This window comes from Martes martes (genome assembly GCF_963455335.1).
Source record: "Martes martes genome assembly, chromosome: 3".
Taxonomy (NCBI): domain Eukaryota; kingdom Metazoa; phylum Chordata; class Mammalia; order Carnivora; family Mustelidae; genus Martes; species Martes martes.
The window spans coordinates 115,784,473-115,807,766 of NC_137890.1; the positions used below are offsets into that span (position 1 = coordinate 115,784,473).

The 23,294-nt window shown below is 36.4% G+C and overlaps 1 protein-coding gene across 1 annotated transcript in view; it reads right to left on the bottom strand.

Annotated features, from left to right (window-relative positions):
* LOC308340515 (integrin alpha-V) overlaps window positions 1-23,294 on the bottom strand; it is a 104,223-nt gene that overhangs the window by 41,206 nt on the left and 39,723 nt on the right. Inside the window, exons 3-11 of the mRNA XM_080799748.1 lie at window positions 18,952-19,043; window positions 15,967-16,081; window positions 10,912-10,973; window positions 8,497-8,542; window positions 5,376-5,501; window positions 3,531-3,575; window positions 2,644-2,687; window positions 2,499-2,555; window positions 13-65 (exon numbers count right to left, since the gene is read on the bottom strand). Coding sequence (XP_080655874.1) covers window positions 13-65; window positions 2,499-2,555; window positions 2,644-2,687; window positions 3,531-3,575; window positions 5,376-5,501; window positions 8,497-8,542; window positions 10,912-10,973; window positions 15,967-16,081; window positions 18,952-19,043 — 640 coding nt within the window. The remainder of the gene's footprint in view (window positions 1-12; window positions 66-2,498; window positions 2,556-2,643; window positions 2,688-3,530; window positions 3,576-5,375; window positions 5,502-8,496; window positions 8,543-10,911; window positions 10,974-15,966; window positions 16,082-18,951; window positions 19,044-23,294) is intronic.

The window sequence follows — 23,294 nt, forward strand, 5'->3', positions numbered from 1 at the left end:
TTTTAAACTTACTCATCACCATTAATGTCAGTGGCAGCAACAGAAAATCCAAAATATGCAGCCATCTGGATAAAAAAAAGAAAATGAAATGTTTACATTTCCTCCAACTAGTTTGGACAGTTAATATCTGGGTTATTTTTTTCTCTCTGCACATAGTGTTTCAATCTTAATTTCTTTTCTTTTGTTTATACTACCAACACAATCAGGTAATGGGGCTTTTTTATGTTCCTAGATTTATGGATGAAACATATCCCATGTATATTATTTCAGTGTCTTCAACACATCCTACTTAAGTCCAAGTATAATAAATGCTCCTTCCCAGGGCTAATCTCCTATCTCCCTTCCTCTCCACTACCCAACAGGTGCCAGATACAGACACACTATCAGAAAGCCATACAGTCACAGACAGAAGTTTTAAAATGAGCCCAAGAAGTTATCAGTGGGAGTTTATGCAGTAAAGATAATAGATAATAATTATTAATAGATCATAATTGGTTCTCCCTATGTGAAATCACTGCTACTCTCAAGAAATCACTGGTTAGAGAGATACTGGAATGGCTTTGTTCTTGTCTCACATCTCAACTGATGACTTGCCAGTGGATTTGCTTTTGAATTACACACCGTACAAATGTTTTTGGATTTATTACAGGATTATGTGTAGAGTGAAGGAATGTCCTTTCCCCCACTACAGGAGACTGGCCCATCACAGACAGAACAGCTTGGCTGGAAATAAATGTGAAAAGAAAAGTTCTAGAGAGAGCCCAACATGCAAAGCAAAACTAAGAGAGATGACAGTTTAAAGATGAGCTAAAGTGAGGAATGAGTGGACAAACCAAAAGAAGTAAAGTGAGCAAAGCTTCCAAAATTTGATTAATGGAGCTATCAGGAGGGAATGATACAGAGATTCCTACATTATCATCTATTTTGGGTTGATTCAGTGCAACTGAAGACAATGAAAGGGGCAGTCTGCATTCAATTACAAGATCAGAGCATGTATATAAAGTATATCGTATCTGCAGCGCACTTTAACAGAATGCTATTTTTGGGTCCTAGTCTTAGAGGGTGCTCTGCTTGAAAGTGTAAAGAAACCAGAGCATTTACTGAGACAGTGTTATCCTAAGCACCAGGACTGAAACGTTTTCATTTGATTATTACTACAACCCCATAAGGAAGTTACGAGTATCCCCCTTTTTACAAATGACCCACCAGATTTACGGTGGCGTATACCTTGTCCAGTGCAATAAGACTGAGAATTTAGAGCCTAATTCTGTCCTAAAGCAAAGCCTATATTTTCCCCCTACCACAAAACAGCTGAGGAGGAATAAAGAAAGTTTCGTGGGACTGTGTACAACATGATCCAGAGACACACATGGGCATCCAAGAGGAGAAGCTGCTGGAGGTCAAATCACAGCCACACAAAAGGATAACCACCCTTGTCCCAACTCTAACAGCCGTCAGCTGCAGGCCACTCTGTGCTGTGCGCCAACCCTGACTGCCACACATGAGGTTTCTGGAGATCATGAGTCTACTTCCTTATTCTATCAATCCTCTCACACAGACCAACAATCTCTACTGAACAAGAAGTGGGCTTGAATCCCATTTGGATCTGCAAACTGGGAGATACATATTTTTCCTGTACCTCCTAATTCTGCCTTTGTCATTCCTAACTTGTCATTTAATTCTCTGAGATATACAATCAAAATGTTATAAGATGCCCATACCTGCAGAAAATGTCTAGTACCTTACCGTACTACTTTTTTAAAAATATTTTTAATTCAATTAATTAACATATAATGTATTATTAGTTCCAGAGGTAGAGGTCAGTGATTAATCAGTCTTACATAATTAAAAGTACTATTTTTTAACTGAAGAATTTTTAAGATTTTATTTATTTATTTGACAGAGAGAGAGATCATAAGTAGGCAGAGGCAGGCAGAGAGAGAGGGGGAAGCAGGCTCCCTGCTCAGCAGGGCTCAATGTGGGGCTCGATCCCAGGACCCTGAGATCATGACCTGAGCCAAAAGCAGAGGCTTAACCCACTGAGCCACCCAGGTGCCCTTAACTGAAGAATGTTTTATTTCATGTACTACATATGAAGTTTACTTATAATATCTACAATGTACACATCTGCACCAGGCTTTGTTTTGCATCAAATAAAATTAAAAGGCACAGATCACTTATTAAGGGAGAATGTGATGACATCAGCAAAGAAAAAGGAAGTTTTTGTGGTTTTGCGTATACAACATGTATGCGTGCAATTTCTGTATTTCCTTAAAAAGCAAGCCATAATGTGCAATTACAAAAGGCTCTACTTACACAAATTACTTTGGTTAAAGGTGAATTCTTTAAAGCCTACTTTATATTTACAATACTGAATATTAAACCAATATTTATTATATAGTCAATGTAAAACATTATGATGTTATGAAGAAAAATTTCAAAACATTAGGAATGCTGATGTTAAAATGTTAAATGAACAAAACATTTTAAAAGCATACCTGCTCACCAGTAAAATTGTATAAGGAGGACATGTTTTTCCCATCATAAATATAAACCTGTGGAGGAAAAACAAAAGCATATGAAATATAGTAAATTATAAGATAACCCAGAGTTTTTTTTTTAGATTCCTTTTAATTTTCCTACCATTCCCAAAGTCCTCGCTGCTCTTGGAACACCTGAAACAAAGTCTGAAAAGAAAAACATGATTACTCACTTTCAAGACCAATACTGAAAACTGTAGGAGGAAATGGATATATCAGAAAACTTTAAGTTCTGTTTTATTATTTCAGTAGAAAACAAATTTTAAAATCTTAAAAACTGGTACTCCAGAATAAATGACCATAGTATTTTTTAACTACAAAAATCAAATCTTTACAAAACACAGAAAGATTCTTGAGAACCCTCAAATAAATGCATGTGTGCCCTCAGGCATTTGTAATCTTATTAAGAAGAATGGCGAAGATAAAGTGACCTAAGAACAAAAGAAGGCTGAATCTACAGTAATGACAAATAATACAGAACAAAGTGAAACAGGGTAGAGGTGGCAGTGACACAGGAATATGGTCAAAACCAGGCAGTCTCTGATTTCTAAATTGAGCTCAGAAGGAAGATGGATGGACAGAGGATGGGGTAACAATCTTACAGGCAGAACCCAGAAAGATACAAATTACGTCTACAGAAAAAAGAAACTAAGCCCTTCCAAGAGGACTCGAACTACTGAAAGTAAGAAGGAAGAAGCTGAAGATAAACTACAATGTTAGGGGCTGGAAAGGAGCAGGCAGGAAAGGCACAGGGGCCCCCAGCAACCTGCTGGCTCAACATTCAGCAGCTGCTAGAGAAATTTAATATAGACCAGGCTCATGTCATGTACTAACATCTCCCTCATTTCTCTTGTTACATTATATAGCAATGTTTTCAAACTCTTTAACTGCTGAGGTTTTTCAATGGCACCTGTTTTTCAATGGCACCTGTTTCAGATGCTTAGTCTATGTCTTTCGAAAAGAATTAAATATAACTTAAGTGCATCATACCATCTATGCCATCACCATTAAAATCTCCGACAGCCACAGAATAACCTAAAGGAGGAACAAAATGAGAAACACCATCAGGGCACACAGTTACCTACAGCATACTTGCTTTCCTTGAAAATATTTTCAAGTAGGACAGACTACTGAACAAGTGGTTTAACGTGCACAGACCTACTTAGACACAGGTTTTTTTCAATAAATATATACAGTACTGTAAATGTATGTTCTTTTCCTTATGGTTTTCTTAACATTTTCTTTTTTTCTAGCTTACTTTATTGTAGGAATATACAATATTCCTACAATATACAATATTCCTACAATGTTAATTGACTGTTTGCGTTATTGCTAAGGCTTGCAGTCAACAACAGACAATGAATTAGGTTTTGAAGGAGTCAAAAGTTACACACAGATTTGTGACTGCACAGGGGTTGACACAACTAAGCCCTGCATTGGTCAAGGGTGAAAATAATTCCCTTAGTAATGTAATATTTTGTTCTCTAGGGGTAAAAGATTCATATGCATATGGTAAGTGAATCTAAAGGAAATAGCTAAACATTCAAATAGTATAGCTCTATTAGAAAAATAAGACTTTAACCAATTTTACAAAGTAATCTGTTAAGAACAGTAAATTTCTTATAGATATGGAGGAGATAGAAGATTAAGATTGCCAGAGGCAGGGGGTAACAGATGGGCAAAATGCATAAAGGTGGTCAAAAGGTACAAACACCCGCTTATAAATAAGTCATGAGATATAATGAGAACATGGTGACTTAATTAATAATACCACAATGTATACTGGAAGTTGTAACAGAGTAGAATTTAAAAGTTCTCATTACAAGAAAAAAAATTCGTAACTGTGTGTGGTGATTAATGTTAACTAGACTGACTGTGATTATTTCACAATATATAAAAATACCAAGTCATTATGTTGTATACCTAACAGTAATATAATATTACAAGCTAATTATATCTCAATTTTTTTAAATGGTAAATCTGTAATTCATCTTAAAGAAGAAACAAATAATAGATTTCCTCAATCAGCAAAGTACAGCTTCTGTCATATGTACTCGGTTTAATAAGAGAAGTTTAAAGGGAGGTAACAAAACTTAGTAAGTCTTAAAAACTATAGTTTAACATATGAATAATACAGTAAACAGAAACCTAGGAGTCAGACTGTCTGGATTTGAATCTTAGAACAGCAATTTATTAAATGAGTGACTTTAGGCAAGTTGTTTTGCCTCTGTGCCTTAGTTTCTTTACCTACAAAATGGGAATAATAGCACTATACTTTTACAGACTTGTTGTAAAGATTAAGTCAATTAATACAGATGAAGCATTTAGAACAAGGCCTAGAATATGCAAGCACACTTTAAAACTTATTTATTATTATTGGGGTGCCTGGGTGGCTCAGTTGGTTGAGCAGCTGACTCTGGGTTTTGGCTCAGGTCATGATCTCAACGTCTTCAGACAGCCCCAAGTTAGGCTCTGTGCTGGGCTTGGAGCCTGTTTAAGACTCTCTCTCTCTCTTTTTCTACCTTGCCCCACTCTCCATTCATGCACTCTTTCTCTCAAAAAAATTTTTTTAATTAAAAAATAAAAATAAATAAGTTATCTATTATTATTAATCATTGTATAAATAACCACTCTTAAATTTCAACTACTGAAATATAACCTAAGTACTCAATAACAATCTGAAACTGTTATGTTCCTGTTCTTTATATTTAAAAAAAAAAAAAAATCTTAATCTATTTCAACATAAAAGATTTTCCAGCTTAAAGTAGCATATGTGAATACAGGAAAAGAACACTGCAACTCCAGAAAATGAATCCATATTTTAGTTTTACTCACCCAAATAACTGTCATCAAAAATAGCTTGAGCAGTCCGAGTTGCTAGCTGGTTATTATATTTGATGCTGTAAACTTTGGGATCATATTTAGATACGATTTCTGCCACCTGATCTGAAATGAGCTGACCTGAAAAATATTATATAAGTTTCTAATGGGAATTTATGATCCAGATGATAGAAGGCACCTGCACACATAGCATTAGAGATGAGTATTTCTAATTCTTAGCCTTAAATAACTCTCCGTAATACTAGATGTGAAATCTAATATTTCTAAAGTCACAATTACTTCTATTCAAGATAGTTCTTAAAATCAGCCACTGTTAGTAAACAAAAATTATGAATATAGGATTTGTCTTAATTCACAAAGAAAATCGATGTTAAAGAACTGGAATAATAAAATCAAGGGCTGTTTCCCAAACAAATATTAGAATTTGAAAATCCATTTAAATAATTACTTTTTCTTTTATAGTAAGAATAACTGGTTCAACTGGTTTTTTCCTCCCCCAACAAATTATCTGGAGACCTCTAAGAAGCCTGAATGGGTAAGTTCACTTTTCTTCACAACCTTAAGTTACCAGGTCAACAAGAAATCTAGAGCACTACACGAAAATCAGATTGTTCCCTACCCTAAGAAAGGTTAGCTAATTTATCAAATGTCATCTCCATACATGAAGAAAATAATCTCTTCATTTCTGCTGTTTTGGAAAAAAATTCATAGTTAATGTTTATCAGTCTGCTCCAATCTGTCCAGTCACAAAAGTTGAGTAGTCTATAGGGTAAGAACACTTCCTGTTTGGGTCACTACTTTATGCTCTGTGCCTAAACAGTACCTAACACAGAGCAAGAACTCAATAACTATTCCTTGAATCAAAGAACACATTTGGGGCACCTGCGTGGCTCAGTGGGTCAAGCCTCTGCTTTCGGCTCAGGTCATGATCTCAGGGTCCTGGGATTGAGCCCCGAGTCGGGCTCTCTGCTCAGTGGGGAGCCTAATTCCCCTTCTCTCTGCCTGCTGCTCTGCCTATTTGTGATCTCTCTTTCTCCCTCTCTCGGTCAAATAAATAAATAAGTAAAATCTTTAAAAAAAAAAAAAGAACACAGGAAAATGCCATCATCTTTTTTGAATAAGACATTGTAACTTCATCTATTTGTACAGAGGTTCTAACTTCATCTATTTGTACAGAGGTTCTGAGATCTATGGAAAAATTCATTCTGACATACTTATTAATTCAGAGTAAAACCTGCTGATTTTTATCTTATTAGAACAAAATATTCTCTGTCCAGCTCCTGAATCTTTCAATGACATATCCTAGACCATTCATAATAAAATACCAATCAACACAGTGTCAATTATCTATATCAGTCCTAATTTTTAAATAGGAATAAATAGGTACTATATAATACTCAAAGGTATTACAAGAACGAGTCATCTATTCAGTCAGTTAAGTGTTTACCTTTGGCTCAGGTCAAGATCCCAAGGTCCTAGGATCAAATCCTGCCTCCCTGCCTCAGCCTCCTTGCCTTGGGCTCCCTGCTCAGCGGGGAACCTGCTTCTCTCTCTTCCTCTGCCATTTCCCCTGTTTGTGCTCTCTCTCTCTCTCACTCTCTCTTTCAAATAAATAAATAAAATTAAAAAAAAAAAAAAAAACCTAGTCACAAAAACATGTTCACAGCTGTGTCTCCTAAAAAGGCAGTGGTAACAAGTGGTCCTGACTGAGAATCACAGAATCATCACTGGTTCCCAGGCATTCCCAGCAGACACCTCCCTCCCCTCCACTGAATGACGTAACTAGCACTGAAGAAAAAAAAAAATCCGTGTTTTTTATCTTACTAGAAAGCACTAATATTTAAAAGATTAAAATAGGAGTATTTTAATCTTCTATGCAATTAAGCTATTTTTGTTTTCATTTTTAAACTGTAAAACCCAAAACAGTTCTCCTACATCATTTCATTTTCCAATAGGTGTATAAATTCACTGAAATTCAAATTCTTCTGTTTCAGTGAGTATGTTGATCCATCTTTCCCTGATTTTTCTCTTCATCTTCTCCTTTGCCATCCCTTTCAACTTTTTACTTATTCCCATTTCTCAACCCTTCTTATTTTCTTTCTTCACTATTTTTTCTTCAGTAAATCTCTTCCTTTAGTTTCCTTTTCTATGAAGCAAAAGCATGCATGGATTTTCCTACAAAAAAGCAAGTCAGGAAACCATAGTGTCGAATACAGAAGTAAAATTCGGAATTAGAAAGTATTTGCACATTAGTAGTCACAGATTTCTTCCAAATACTGGTAATGCTCTAAATATCAGAATGCCAAAAAACAGAAGTTCTGACCTTGTAAACAGCACTTCTTAGCAGAAAACAAACATGTGAATATACGAACTAAATAAATATCCGTGTGTACCTAATGACAAATGAAACTAGTAAAGCAAGTAAGCAAATTTAGTTACCTGTTTTGAAATTGTCAACAAATAATGATCTGTTATGCATTTGTACAAATGGTAATTTTACTAGGCCTCTCAATATGACTGAGGCAAGTGTGTTATATTTATACTGATGCCAGTTTAATTACACTCTTTTGAAACTTAGTAAGATCCACTATTTCAAAAACTCCCCCCACACAAAGAAATCACTCTTGATGTCAGTAATTAATGAGAAAATAACCACTTAAATATTCTAATGAGCAAATTCAAAATACTTTAAAACCATGAGCTTTCAGAATGCCAAAATCTGCCCATCATAGATCAGTTCTGCACTTCCTAATGCTTACATCATAGCCTCTGGAGTACAGAGATGAAGAAGCATATGCCACAAACAACAAAAATAAATTGTTTTAAATTACTTTATAGATTTGCTTTATTATTTACTTTAAAAACATTGTTTAATTTCTCCTAGGAATATATATAAATATATTACAATATGCCATATTTTTTATTTTCTATATATCATACTATATATAGGATACTACAGTCCTTTAAAAAAAAATACTGTATAACAGATAGTGATTATACATTTAAATTGTATTTTTCAATTTCTTCCTTTAAAATAATTTGAAAAATCTCAGGCATATAAGCCAAGAAAGCATTCACAATCATTGCTGAGTAACTTAAAAAAATATTAACCTACCTTGCCAATAAAAGCTACCAGGACCACCAAGAAGTACTCTATCAGCCTAGATTAAATCAAACCACAAAAAGATACATAGTTAAAAACAGGCAGTTTGAAAATTGAAAGCAATGTAATACACATAAGAGCTATATATGCATACACATCTAACATTTAATATATATAAAAGCTATATACATATATATATACATAACAAAATCATAAATCTCAAACTCCTCTAACTCATTCTCAGTAAATTTTCACTGCCCCTTTGCTAAAATACATTAAAATACAATACAAATCAAAAAATAGTTATAATGATTCAATACATGAAAATATACAAATACACACACTGATTCTATAGATCTGGCTGCTTCCTATACTTGTTATGAAGTACTACTGCAAAATATTTCTGAGTTACAATAAAGACAAAAAGTCACTGATTCTGTCTATTACATTTGTGACTACACAGGCCAATTTCCTTTCTAAAAAATCATTAAAAAGTCTTTGGCTAGGGGCGCCTGGGTGGCTCAGTGGGTTAAAACCTCTGCCTTTGGCTCAGGTCATGATCCCAGCGTCCTGGCATCGAGCCCTGCATCGGGCTCTCTGCTCAGCAAGGAGCCTGCTTCCCTTCCTCTCTCTCTGCCTGCCTCTCTGCCTACCTGTGATCTCTGTCCAACAAATAAATAAAAATCTTTAAAAAAAAATTCTTTGGCTAAGGAAAAATTCTTTTTCATCCTGCAGATCTACACAGAAATGAAGTTAGAAGGTAAATTTTTCAGGGTATATTATATATACAAATTACACTTGACTAGCATTTCTCATATCTGTAACAAACTGTAAGTATCTATTTCAAGGAAACTGTGTTTAGTGTTTGAGCATATTTTGATATTTCTTCCAACTGGAGAGAAAATAGTTTTCCCCTCCAAACACACATATAGTCCTAAGATTTCAACAGACAATTTCCTGCCCTAGCTATGAAAAAGATACTTCTAAATTGTCTACTTTAAAAAGATACTTTTCAGGGGCACCTGGGTGGCTCAGTGGGTTAAGCCTCTGCCTTTGGCTCAGGTGATGATCTCAGGGTCCTGGGATCGAGCCCCGTGTCGGGCTCTCTGCTCAGCAGGGAGCCTGCTTCCCCCTCTCTCTCTGCCTGCCTCTCTGCCTATTTGTGATCTCTCTCTGTCAAATAAATAAAGAAAAATCTTTAAAAAATATATATATATATATACTTTTCAGAAATGGGTTGAAGAAAGCAAACAGTTAATTTAGCAACAAATATTCATGGTATGAGACTATTTCTGGGGTAACAGTTGCACAGGCATAGGTACAGAAAACATTGACTTTTTTTTTTTTAATCAACGTCTATTTGAAAATATTTCATGAAAGTTTAAAGCTAGTATTTATTAATATATACTTCTTGTTTTGCTTCCTCAAATTTTGAATTTTTAGTAATTATAAGTAAATTTTGAATTATGAATCTCAAACTGAGTGATTTAAATCAATTAGGTAGTAAAGAAAGTTAACTATAATTATAGTCCTAGTCTAAAAAAAATATTTTTTAGTAAAGATAAAATACAAATTTTAAAAAAATAAGAAAAAGCTTTATTAATTTTCTGAATTACATAATTGCATAGTTTCTATTGTTTCAATAAATTTAAGGCATTTTCTAAGAAAGTCATATTGAGCTTTCTAAGGATGCTCTACTTTGAATCAATATATGTAAGATTTCTCTAGGTGTAATTAATATTCCCAGTCTGATATTCAAAATGTTCATATATCCCAGCACTCCCCCCCAAAAAACCCACATACACAAAAGAAAGTGGTAGAAAGAAAAATATTCCAGAAAATTTTCCTTTGAAAACATACACTGAACTGTTATTTTAGGAAAACAGATAAAAACTATCAACTCTGGAGAGCATACTAGCTTAGTGAAAAATACATAGAGCCACACATATGAGATTTTTTACAGTAATTAAGTTATCCAACTTTACTTGGTGCCTGCAGGCACATAATAGATGGTAAACACGCACATTTCTCAGCTTTTATGTAACAAAACTACAATTTTGTAACAGCTCCTACTGACAAGCTTTTGTGAAAACCCAATTTCAGTCAAACAGGAAAAACTTTAATATTATATAAATTTATCTAACTGGAAATTTTAATATTAAGTCATAATGGTTATCTGCATTTCTGAGGAGATTTTCTACTGTCCTCCATTCCCATTCTGATGTCTATTTCAAATAAGCAACATCTGTCAGGGAGAGAATAATATAAGGCAAAGAATATCAAAATACATAGGTCATTTTTATTAGCTATTTTCATAAAACTTGTAATAGTTACAGAGAAGCTGAAGTATTGAGCAATTAATTTTTAACAATGGTTTAGAAAATGAGATAGATCTGAATCTCATTCAGTCTTAAAGTAAGAACTTACTTTGGTAAAATCAATGCTGAATCCTCCTTGACAAAATCCCTGTCCATCAGCATCAATATTTTCTAAAATAAAAAGATTAGAAATATACACAAACCCAAAAACAAATAACATAAAACAAACATGAGAAAAATCTCTATCACTATAACCATAAGACAATGTACCATGAATTAGGAATGTTCATTCACTCAAGCACTTAATGAGCTATTATCACATTCTGAAAAAGTTAGTATCCATTTTTATCAGCACCATTTTCTCAGATATGGCAAGAGGAGATCAAAGTACCTGGACTAGTCACCAGGACAGAAACATCACCTAAAATGGGAGATTTAAAACTTATTTTTAACCACAACCCACAGCAAGATTATACATCATAACCCATAAAACCCAATATTTACATGTTATATGTATATATAATAGATACATCAATAAGACAAAATTTCACAAAACAGTATCAGTATTACCATGTACAATATATTCTGACATTTTCTATTTTATTTTATTCCATTTTTTAAAAAATTACTGGCTATGAACCACTGTTTTGAATTCATAAAACAAAGATGAGTTGTGTTCTATGAGTTAAAAACTCCAATCCTAAATTCCTATTTTTACCCTACAGTGGCTACTATGGTCTTCACAAATCTATAACGAATACTGGTAAAGAGATACATACATTCCTAATACATACTTACCACACATACATTTTGTAGCCAACAACAATAAAAAAACTATTAAAAACGTAGCTTGGAATTTTGGGAGAAAGCCAGGCCCTAACTTAATGTACAGCAAGAACAAAATATGAAACTATCTTCACAACCTATTTAGAACTGCAGTCTAATGAACGTGAACACCTTTAAACATGACACTTTCAATTATTTTCCAGATGATAACAGATTCACTAGTTAGACTCTTTTGTAGTTCCCTTTTATCTGGTAGTTTTCACAAAAGGGAACCATTTCTGGACAATTAGCCAATTCATTCAAATTAACTCTAATCATGAGTAATACTGTACCTAGAATACAAGTTAGGATGAACCTGAAGACTCTCCCTTGTTTTATTTTGAGGATAACAAGGAACAATGAAAACACTACTCTTTAGTTATCAAGGAATTCTTCTAGTCAATGTTACAATACGTAAATCATTATGCTATACAGTATTTACTAAATTTCCCACCCAAACACAGGAACCAAAAATATCTATTTTCAGTACAACTGAAAGGACAACTTCCAAAAACTTTTGTCAAATACTCCCATCAAAAATTTTGAACACATTTTAAAAACCTGGGAACTGCCCCAAGATTACACACTTAATAACTAAATTTAGATTTGTTTTAAAAAATAGCCTCAAGGGTGTAATGCTACCCCAATGTAAATTTTTCTAACCAAGAGGGAATGGGAAAATGTGGGCTGGGGTTTCCAGTATCTAGTGAATCATACTGAGGAATCCTGCTCTGACCTCAAGTCAGTCATTTATTTCCTTTATTCAAGTTGTATTCAGGGGAACTATTTAAGGCCATTTATAAAGACATCCCTTTTCGATTATCATACTGTATATTTATCTGCTTTATTTGGTTTCCCAGAATGTCCAGCTAGAAAACATGATCGTCCTTTAAAATTTTCTTAACAGGTACATATTAAACTGAGTGTTTAAGGCAATGTAAAGAATTTTAGGCTAACCACAAGCTATTTCAGTGAAGGCTTTTGTTTTCATTCCGACAGATGAGTATTTCTCCCATTCGTCAAGCCTGACAGCATGACAAATAATATTACTGATTATGATAGTAAGAGCAGCTAATGTTTATTAAGCCCATTCCCCGAGCCACATACTGTACTAAAGTATTTTCCAAAGCATTATCTTTTAAAATCTTATGCAATCCTATGAGAGATACTATTATTATTCACGACTTATAGATAAGGAAATGAAGGCTTACAGAAATTAAGTAACCTGACCAGAGTCAGCCAGCTAGTAAGTGAGAGAGCAGGGATCAGAGCCCAGGTGTCCACACCATTAACATGCACTATCTCAAATCAACAATGTACTTAGAATTTCCTGAGTAACAATCAAGGGGAAAGAAAAGACAATTAGCTTTCAAAACAGAAAAATCTACATACAAATAATGTCATCAGAAAGCGGAAGGAACAAAGGACACAGCCTGACCATGGAATTGAAAGTATTTAAGTTACAGGATTTGTGGCTCTGGAACTTTTAGAGAGACACCTGGCCTATTGTGTAAAGCATTAGGCCATAGATAGTTATGAAAAGCCAAAAGCAAACATAATTAGGAATAAAGAAATTTTTTACAGACAGTGAAGTTTCATGCCTAGGGTGTCCACACAAGTCATGCTGAAAACAAAAGCAAACAAACAAACAAAAAGCCCCACAAACTACCAAAACAAGCCAAGTTATCAATTAACAATGCAGCCGTTCAAACTCGGCATGTAAAATCAGTCATTGGCTGCATAATTTAATGAAGCATGAAGAAAATACAAAATACAAAAACTGTACCTCTAAAGTCTGTTACCCAAATCGGTGTTTTAACAAGGGTGAAACAAAGGCCCAGAGTGATTAAGTAAATCACGCATAGCTACAGGAGGTTGTTGACAAAAGGTGAGAATATAACCCAGGTTCTCAGATTCCCTCTCCTGAGCACTTTTCTTTCCTGCGGTCATGTTGCCCCTTTTAATCTGGGCCTGTAGGTAGCTTCATATCGCAAAGGTTACACCAAAAAGCGTGCATGTACAATGATCAGGGGAAACTGAAAGCCAGATTTATTAGGAAGAAGGGCATTCACTCTGATTTTTGAAGTCATTCTTTTGTTTTTTCTAAGATTTGAGGTATTATTATTGGATCAGGGATCAACAAACTTTTTCTGAAAAGGACGAGATACTATTTTAGACTTAGGGGCTATATGGTCACTGTGGCAACCACTCAGCTCTCCCTTTATACACAGCATATAAACAAATTGGGGCGGTGGGGGGGCTGTATTCCAATAAAATTTTATTTACAGAAAGAGGCTCACAAGCCAGTTTCGTGACCTGATTTGGATGTTAAATACTTCAGAAAATAAGGTTTAAAACAATTTTACAATTTATATGCCGATATGTAAAATTTCTGTGTCTAAACCAAACAAACAGAAGCATTATGTAACAAACATCATGCAAATACTGCCTTCATCCTTTAAATACATGCTGAGAAAAAAACTGGTCATCACTTAAGAGGCAAAATGACAGAAACTATTAGCCTAACCCGGCAGTATATCCCCAGTGCACCATCATTAGAATGCTTGTTTTCAGACGGGTACTGAGTACTCTTCCACATCCAGAAAAATCCAAACCTGTATTTGTAAAAGCAGGATGTACTTCTCATGGATAAGCTGTGGTTAACACTGAGGCAAGTGAAATGGAAAATATTTCCCACTGTTAGTATTACAAGGTAAGGATTCATTTGGAGTAAGATCTGGGTTCAAATCCTCATTAGACTGCTCACTACTGTAAGATCTGGGGAAAAAATTACTTGCAATCATCTGAATCTCAGTTCCCACATCTACCTTGTGTGAATAAGGGTGATTTTTATATGTCAGTCCATCATGTAAGTGGTAAGTTACAAACCTGGCATGCAAGAGTTAGCTCATTCCTCATAGCTATAAGATTATCTTTTCACAACAGGAACATCTTTGCAATACAGCAAAACACAAATTTAGTTCTCGCATGTTCTACATACCACAAAGACAGGAGTACTGTGACCAAGACAGCAACATAAAGGTGATGATAGAGATGGCATCAAGCACTGAGTGCAGGGCTGCCAACCTCCTCTGGTCTGTATGCTTTCTGGCCTATCCTCATAAACAATGCAGTTCTGGAGGTATCATTCTTTTGATGTGTACCTCTCACTTGCAACAAATAGGGTAAAGTTGGTGGATTAAGAAGTAAGTGTTAATAAAAATCATGTGCAATTTCCTGGAGGTTCAAGTGCTTAGAATTTTGAAGACTGAAAAATTCCTTTGGCCTGGTGTCCTAAGTCACCTAACATGGAAAAAAAGAATTTTAGCAGTAACAATCTTACATGTTATACCTCTATTACAAATTCCCTCTACCAAACTATCTGGTGACCAATGGAACAGAGAAAAGTATCAGTCTAAGGTGGCTCAGTAGGCTAAGCATCTGGCTTCAGCTCAGGTCTCAATCTCAGGGTCCTGGGATCAAGCCCCATCCAGCTCTGTAGCTTAGTGGGGAGTCTGCTTCTCCCTCTGCCTCTCTCCCCTGCTTGTGCTCTTTCTCTCTCTTTTTGTCTCTAATAAATAAATAAAATCTTAAAAAAAAAAAAGAACTGGAATCTCCTTTGGAAAAGCATTATCAAAACTACAAGTGCCCAAATCACCTTTAATCACAATATGAATGTCATCTAAAATTTCAAATAATATTAGACAACAAAGTGAGATCTTTTCGACCATCAAAAGAGGAGTAAGTTTGATAAAAGTCTAACAGAGAAACTGATTTAAAAGAAGGAAAATTCAGGAACGCTTGGCTGATTCAGTCGGTAGAGCGTATGACTACTGATCTTGGTGTTGTGAGTTTGAGCCCCAGGTTGGGTGTAAAGATTATTTAAAAGAAAATCTTTCAAAAAATTTTTTTAATTAAAAAAAAAGTCAAAGGAGGAAAACTCCAACTCAGGAGTCCTGAGCTCAATGCTTCACCTTCCTATATAAACTCCGGCTCTTTTTAAAGACTTTTTTTTTTTTTTTTTTACAGTTAACATTTATTAATATAAAGCTCTAGTTCTCAAAATTTCTTAAACTTTGGTATCTATGAAATTGCCTTGTGGAGTTTTCCTAAAAAGGAAGGTACCCAGGCCTGACAGAGATCTACTGCATCAGAATCTTTTATAGAGGAGTTCCACACCTATGTTAGAGAAGCTCAATGGACCATCTTTTGACTCATACACAGTATGTCTACAATTTTTAATACACACACACACATACACATACACACACACACACACTTGTAACAAAGTAGGCTTCCCAACCCTCTTTTAAAAGCTGGTACAACTTCCTACACATACTTGATCTACATGGGGCATACTCCACAGTCTTTGTTCCATCCTGAAGAAAACATGTTCCAACAGGCTCTCTCTCCTGTTTCATTTCAGTCCTCCAGTGGTAGAGCGGGGCACAGGCCTAAAATCAAATGGGATAGTCCACAGCATAAAAATTCCCTGAAAAACTGAGCGTTTCAGACAATCTGTATTACTCTAGAATTCAAAAACACTTTCTAAGCATTAATAAAAATTAATCAAATCTGTCTTATACCAAGAATTCCTTATTACAACAGTGGATACAGATTTAAAAAGTACTTTCCTCACATATGCTTTTTCAAAATAGTTAGCAAAACTATTTCATATAGCATTTTTCTTGATATTATGCACTAGGCTGAAGGTCACAGATCAAATTAATGTTTTAACTAAATAACATTCTCATGCATGTAGAATATACCCTGAAATTATAAAGCAAATATTTGTTATTAAGAAAAAATAGGGATGCCTGGGTGGCTCAGTCGTTAAACATCTGCCTTTGGCTCAGGTCACGATCTCAGGGTCCTGGGATCAAGTCCCACATTGGGCTCCCTGCTCAGTGGGGAGTGTTCTTCTCCCTCTCACTCTGCCTGCTGCTCCCCCTGCTTGTGTGTACACTCTCTCTTTCTCTGGCAAATGAATAAATAAAATCTTAAAAAAAAAAAAAAAAAAGGAAAGAAAGAAAGAAAGAAAAAGAAAAAAGAAGAAAGACTTCAGAGTGCTTATTTTACCTACTTTCCAAATAATGACCTTTTTGTTTTCGGTGTTACAGATTTTAACATCATGTACAAGCCATGGAATAATGCATATTTTAATAACATAGTAATTTACCAAAATGTAACATTTAACTTGCTGGAAAAAGGTTCAATTAACTTTCTGTAATACTTTTTTGAAGCAAAACATTAACACAAATACTGCAGAAATTAATAGCAGGTTATTTTATATCTACTATGAAAAAGGTGAAAGGAGACGATTATTGCTACTTCTCTACATGAACTTGATGTTTCATGTACACGGATTATTTGCTCCTTCTGCTTACGTCTGCTTCTGTGCTTTCTGCCTAGAGTGCCCCCACTCTCAACCCCATCCTTCATTTCCAACTGGACACATCCATCAAAACGCCTTTGAAATTGCAGCTCCTAAACAAATTCTTTCCTAATGCCCCACAACTGGATTTTAAAAAACAGAAATGAACACAATGCAGATAATTAAAACAAGGAAAGGCTTTCTGAGGAAGTGAAATGAAAGTTGAAATCAGAATGACAAAGGAGTTGGCCAAGTGAAAATCAACAAGATGAGCATAAGATAGGCAGAGGGAACAAAAACACTCAGATACTAACTGCAGTGACTTGTCATGTGGAAGGAATAAAGACCAGTCTAGCTAAAGCATGTGAGGTGGAATGAGATGAGGCCAGAGACAAGAGCCACTGACCGGATTATGGAGGTGCTCCTAAACCAGAAGAAGCAGGGATTTGTCCTCTGAGAGTGACAGAAAATCACTTAACTGTTTCAGTCAAGAAGATGAAATGCTCTGATTCCCTCTGATCCTCCCATGGAGAATGGATTGTAGTTGAGGCAGGAGAGGAAGCAGAAAGAGGAGGAGAGCCTCTGCAGTAACCCAGGCAGGCAATGACGGTGGCTGGATACAGGGTGGAAATAGTGCAGGTGAGGACTTATTGATGGATGTGGAATATATTTCCGAAGCCAAATTGACAGGGCTTGCTGGTGGATGAGGTGGAGAATCATGCCTCTAACCAAGGTGGGAAGGTTTTATATGGAAACAGTTATCTTTGTGTTTTTCCCCTTTTTAATTATTATTTATTTATATATTTATGTATTTATTTTATTTCAGAGAGAGAGACAGAACACAAGCAGGAGATGCTGCAGAGGGAGAGAGAGAAGCAGGCTCCTCTCTGAGCAGGAAGCCAGACATGGGCCTGATCCCAGGACCCTAAGACCACAACCTGGGCCAAAGGCAGATGCCCAACTGACTGAGCCACCCAAGTATCCCTGTGTTTTTTTCTTTTTGATAGTGGGTAAAAAGAGTTCTATTTTGGCCATGTTCATTTTCAGTAATATAAGAGATATCCAAATGGAAAAGCCACATAGCTTGTTTGGAAATCTGACTCTGAAAATCCAAGGAGAATTAAGAGCTAGAATGATAGATTTAGGGATTATGACATATGGGTGTTATTAACAGCCATGAGACAGGATAGGAACAGACAGCTAAAAGGTGTAGTTAGAGAAGACAGGGGTCTAGAACACAGCCTGGGAATAACCCAACATCTAGAGACTGAGCAAAAAGGAGACTCCAAGGAGCAGGCAAGTGAATGAGAGAAAACCAGGAAAATACAGTGTTCCAGAAGCCAAGGGAAAAAAAGCATTTCAAAAAGAATGGGCTAACTGACCTTGCTGAATGGTGCTGAGAGGACAAGAAACATAAGAAAACACTGATTTCAGTGACCTGAGAGCCAAGGTGACTTTGGCCATGCCTACCTGAGCCTGACTACAGTGGCTGGGAAGAGAACGTGAAGAAGGTAGAGATGGTGACTGTAGAAAAGACTTTCAAAAAGTTTCTGAAAAGAGGAGCAAAGTAATGAGGCATAGCAGTGGAGAAGAGGCAAGGGGAACGTTGCTGTATTTTTAAAGAGAGGAGGTACTAGTGTGTTTGATTAATCCTAGACCCACTAGTCCTAAACCTGGCTGGATAGAAACATCCTGACGGAAGTATCAACAGGGCCAGGAGAAAGGAACAAGGTAGGACTGAAGGTAGAAAAGTAGCAGAACCCAAGTCTGTGAAGGGTGGGATGGATGGGATCCGCAGACAGGATGACCTCTGATCAGAGCTATCTTATCTCATCTTGCACTGTGCTCCAGAACACACTGAGTTTTACAATCAGCTTTCAAACATAAAATATTCTGTGTTTCCACATAAATTGACAAACCCACCTATGAGGAAATAACCAAAAGACTTACCAAAATTTTATCCTGTTTTGATCTCACAGATGCTCCAAACCACTGGTGAGACTTAAACTCCAATGGATCATCCTTAGCAAAATCTCTATTGCCTAAGAAAAATATTGTGAGGGGTGAGAAACAAAATACATATTCTTAGTAAAACTGTTTATTTCAATCCAGCCAGGTGTACAACAGTGTGCCTTTCATTAATCAAATTCCACATCAGCTTTTATCTCATGCACTTTATGAATGTCTTAAACTTTCAACTAATCAAAAAACGAAACACAGGATGACTATAAGTGTCTCAGGGTTGCTATTACAATGTAGATGTGAAAAAGTAACAGTAAAGTTTCCCAACTGCTAAATTATCAGATAGTTAACTATTAAACAAATACTTATAGTCACCTACTGTACTCCCACAAATTCTGCGATATAAAGGTATTTATGAAAACAAAAGTCTACTGCCGGGATGCCTGGGTGGCTCAGTCAGTTAAATGACCGCCTTCAGGTCAAGTCATGATCCCAGGGTCCTGGGATCAAGTCCTGTATATGGCTCCTTGCTCAACAGTGAGCCTGCTTCTCCCTCTGCCTGCTGCTCCCCCTGCTTGTGCATGTGCGTGCTCTCTCTCTCTCTCTCTGATAAATAAAATCTTTAAGAAAAAAAAGGCTCCTTTATAAAACACCAGTAGCAAAAGACTAAACTAAAAGACTGAGACAGTGCAAACGACATTATAACACAGGAGTTAGAACTAGAAGACATAACTTGGCTGGTGGAAAAAGGAATTAGATTTGACACATGCAAATATTTACTTTCAGTTTACATTATTGAGAAAATTTTTCCCAATGTACCAGCCACTCATGTAAAGCACTTATAAAAAAGAAAGAAAAGAAAAAAGAAACAGAGAGAAGAGGAGAGAATGGAAGAGAAGAAAGGGGAGGAAAGGGGAGGGGAAAGGAGAGGAGAGGCTTTTTGTTTTCTGGGTTTTTCTTGAATTTCTAAAATGAGCATTTATTTCACAGAAGTCTTGGCACAATGAGGCTGGGGTAAGTGTGGTTTTAGTGACTGTTCTTGGTTCCCCCTTTGCTGCAGCAATCAGTGGGGAGTGAGGCTGGAGAGGGACTTGGCAATCTTCAGGAACTGATGCTGCAGCAGCTCTTTGGCTTAACCTCTCCTCTCCGCATCCATCTCAAGACAGCGGTTCAGAACGTCCCAGAAGAAAGCTGACAGCTTCTCTGGGTTCAGAAGCCCTGGGGTCCCATTGGTGGCAATGAGGTACAAGGCTCTCAGAGGATTTTCACTGAGGTATGGGGGCTCCCCTTCAATCATTTCCATGGCCATGATTCCCAGGAACCAGATGTCAACCTTGGGTCCATAGGCCTTCCACGTCACAATCTCTGGTGCCATCCGGTATGGACTTCCCACCATGGTGCTCCGTTTGCTCTGCTCTGGGGTGATCTGGGCATAGAACCCAAAATCGGTTAGCTTGACAGAGACGAGAGGAGAGGAGAGGAAAGGAGAGGAGAGGAGCAGAGGCGAGGAGAGGATCCTTTCCACTGAAAATCTGTTAAATTGTTCAAGAAAAAAATTATGGAAACATCCATAAAGTATTTAGGGAAAGAGAGACTATTTTTTTTTTTGAGAGAGAGAGAGAGTAATTATTTTTAAAGTCTAGTCTGTTCTTCTTAAAATCTATTTATATTAATCATTCTTTATAAGCATACATTCCAAGGGGCACCTGGGTGGCACAGTGGGTTGAGTGTCCAACTCTTGGTTTCGGCTCACATCATGATCTCAGGGTCCTGAAATGGAGCCCTGCATCAGGTTCTGAGCTCAGCCTGGAGTCGGCTTGAGATTCTCTTACTCTCCCCTCTGTCCCCATCCCCACTCACATGAGAACGCTCTCAATCTAAAATAAATAAATTAATCTTTAAAAAAAAAAAAAAATATATATATATATATATATTTCTTTTTTTTTTTAGATTTTATTTATTTATTTGATAGAGAGCACAAGTAGGCAGAGAGGCATGCACAAGGAGAAGCAGACTCCCCGCTGAGCAGGGAGCCCAATGTGGGACTCGATCCCAGAACCAAGAGATCGTGACCTGGGCCAAAGGCAGATGCTTAACTGACTGAGCCACCCAGGCACCCCCCTTTTTCATTATTTTCAAAAAATTTTCTTTAATATGTCAATCTCCAAAGGCCTCTATCTGTAGTCTAAATATAGCTGTTCTTTGTCAGTGGTCACAAATATACATTTTTAGAAGCAGAAGGAAGTAGAAATGGAACTTACTTAGTATATGCCTTTCACCATGAAAACCAAGGTTTCCCAGCAGTGGTTGGCTTGACTCTGAAGCCTATGTTCACCTTGCCATCACCACTGGGAACAATACATACCAATGACCTGTAGATCACTAATCCATCTGTCCATGGACTCCCTTATATTTCCCATCCTTCTACAGTTAGGTTAAAGCCACATAGCTAGTGGTTGCCAATAAGATAAGAGTAGAAGTGGCAGATGTCACTTCCAGTTCAAGTAAGTTAAAAGTGGGTATGAGCTCACTAATCCTCAAAGAAATGCAAATAAAAACCACAGTAAGATATCATCTCACACCAGCTAGGATGGAAATTATCCAAAAACAATAAAACAAAACAAAAAACAAAAGCTAAAAACAAAAGCTAGTGAGGACGTGGAGAAGAGGGAACCCCTATACATTACAAGTGGAAATGTAAACTGATACAGCCATTATGGGAAACAGTATGGAAGCTACTCAAGAAATTAAATATGGAACTGTTGTATGATCCAGGAATCCAAATTTTGGCAGATGCTTAACTGACTCAGGAAAAGGAATAAAATCATAAAGGAATGAAATCACTATCCTCAAAGGGGTGTCTGTATTCCCATGTTCATTGCAGCATTACTCATAATAGCCAAGACATGAGAGCAACCTAAATACCTACCGATAGGTGAACAAGACAGGATACAATAGAATGTTATTTAGCCACAAAAAAGAATATCCTGCCAGTTGAGAAAACACTGACGGATCTAGAGAATATTATGCTAAGTGAAATATGTCAGACACAGACAAATACTTCCTTATATCACTTATAAGTGGAATCTAAAATAATCAACTCACTAAAAAGCAAATAAAACCAAAAAAAGTAGATATAAAATCTCCATGTTTTCTCTTTCCCATCCATTAGGCTAGAATAGATGGTAAAATCACATGATAAAAGCAGCTTTGGCCCAAACTCTGAAACGGTGAGAACAGCCGAATGACCCACACTAGAGGATGATATGAGCAAGAAAGAATCTTTATTTTTTAAGTGAAATTTGGGGTTTTGTTTGGAAATAAAGCATGACTGATTCCAAAAGGGCCTGACCAACAATTACAAAGAAGTTTAGCCTCTGGACGAAATGGGATTCAACTGATAATTTTCAATGATTTAAACCATAAAATTTATGGTTACAATTTACTTAACAGGATTTTTTTATTCCACTGTAAGCTAACTGTTCTCTTACTGTGCTACAGACTTTCTATTCTATTCCTCACTACAAAGGAGATGAAGGCATTTATTTACCTCTCACATTAATGAAGGAAGAGAAATACAGCAGGACTGAAACAGCTGGTGCTTGGAAAGATTCACTGCCACTCATTGTCCCCTGAGACCACAAATAAACTCAGGTAATCCTAGCCCAAGGGAACTGAGTTGCTAAGAATGCATGTGAACAAAAAGTACAACATTCTCAGAATTGCTACTTCTCCCTTCTGCTTTCATTTAAAACAAAGCCTTTTCAGCAAGACCCTAAAGACATCCAAGAAGAAACAAAGCTTTTTTTTTACTAGAAGAAAACTTTGCCTGTACCACATCAGAAAGGCTCAAATTAAGGCTCCATACATTTCCTCATAAGCTCTACAACTGCCAATTTCAAAAACAAAATGATGTAGAACCAGTATCACTATATTCTTTGTTGGGGAAGGAGGATGTCTATCTTATGTTTTTTTAACTGAAATTTAATTAACATATAATGTATTATTAGTTTCAAAGTAGAGTTCAGTAGAGTTCAGTAGAGATCATCAGTCTTTTTTTTTTGAAGATTTTATTTATTTGACAGAGCACAAGGAGGCGGAGCAGCAGGCAGAGGTAGAGGGGGAGAGAGAAGCAGGCTCACCCCTGAACAAGGAGCCCAATGCAGGGCCCAATCCCAGGACCCTGGGATCATGACCTGAGCGGAAGGCAGATGCTTAACCAACTAAGCCACCCAGGGGCCCTGTCAAGAGTCTTAGATAATACCCAGGGCTCATCACATCAGATGCCCTCCTTAATGTGCATCACCCAGTTACCCCATCCCTCCACCGTC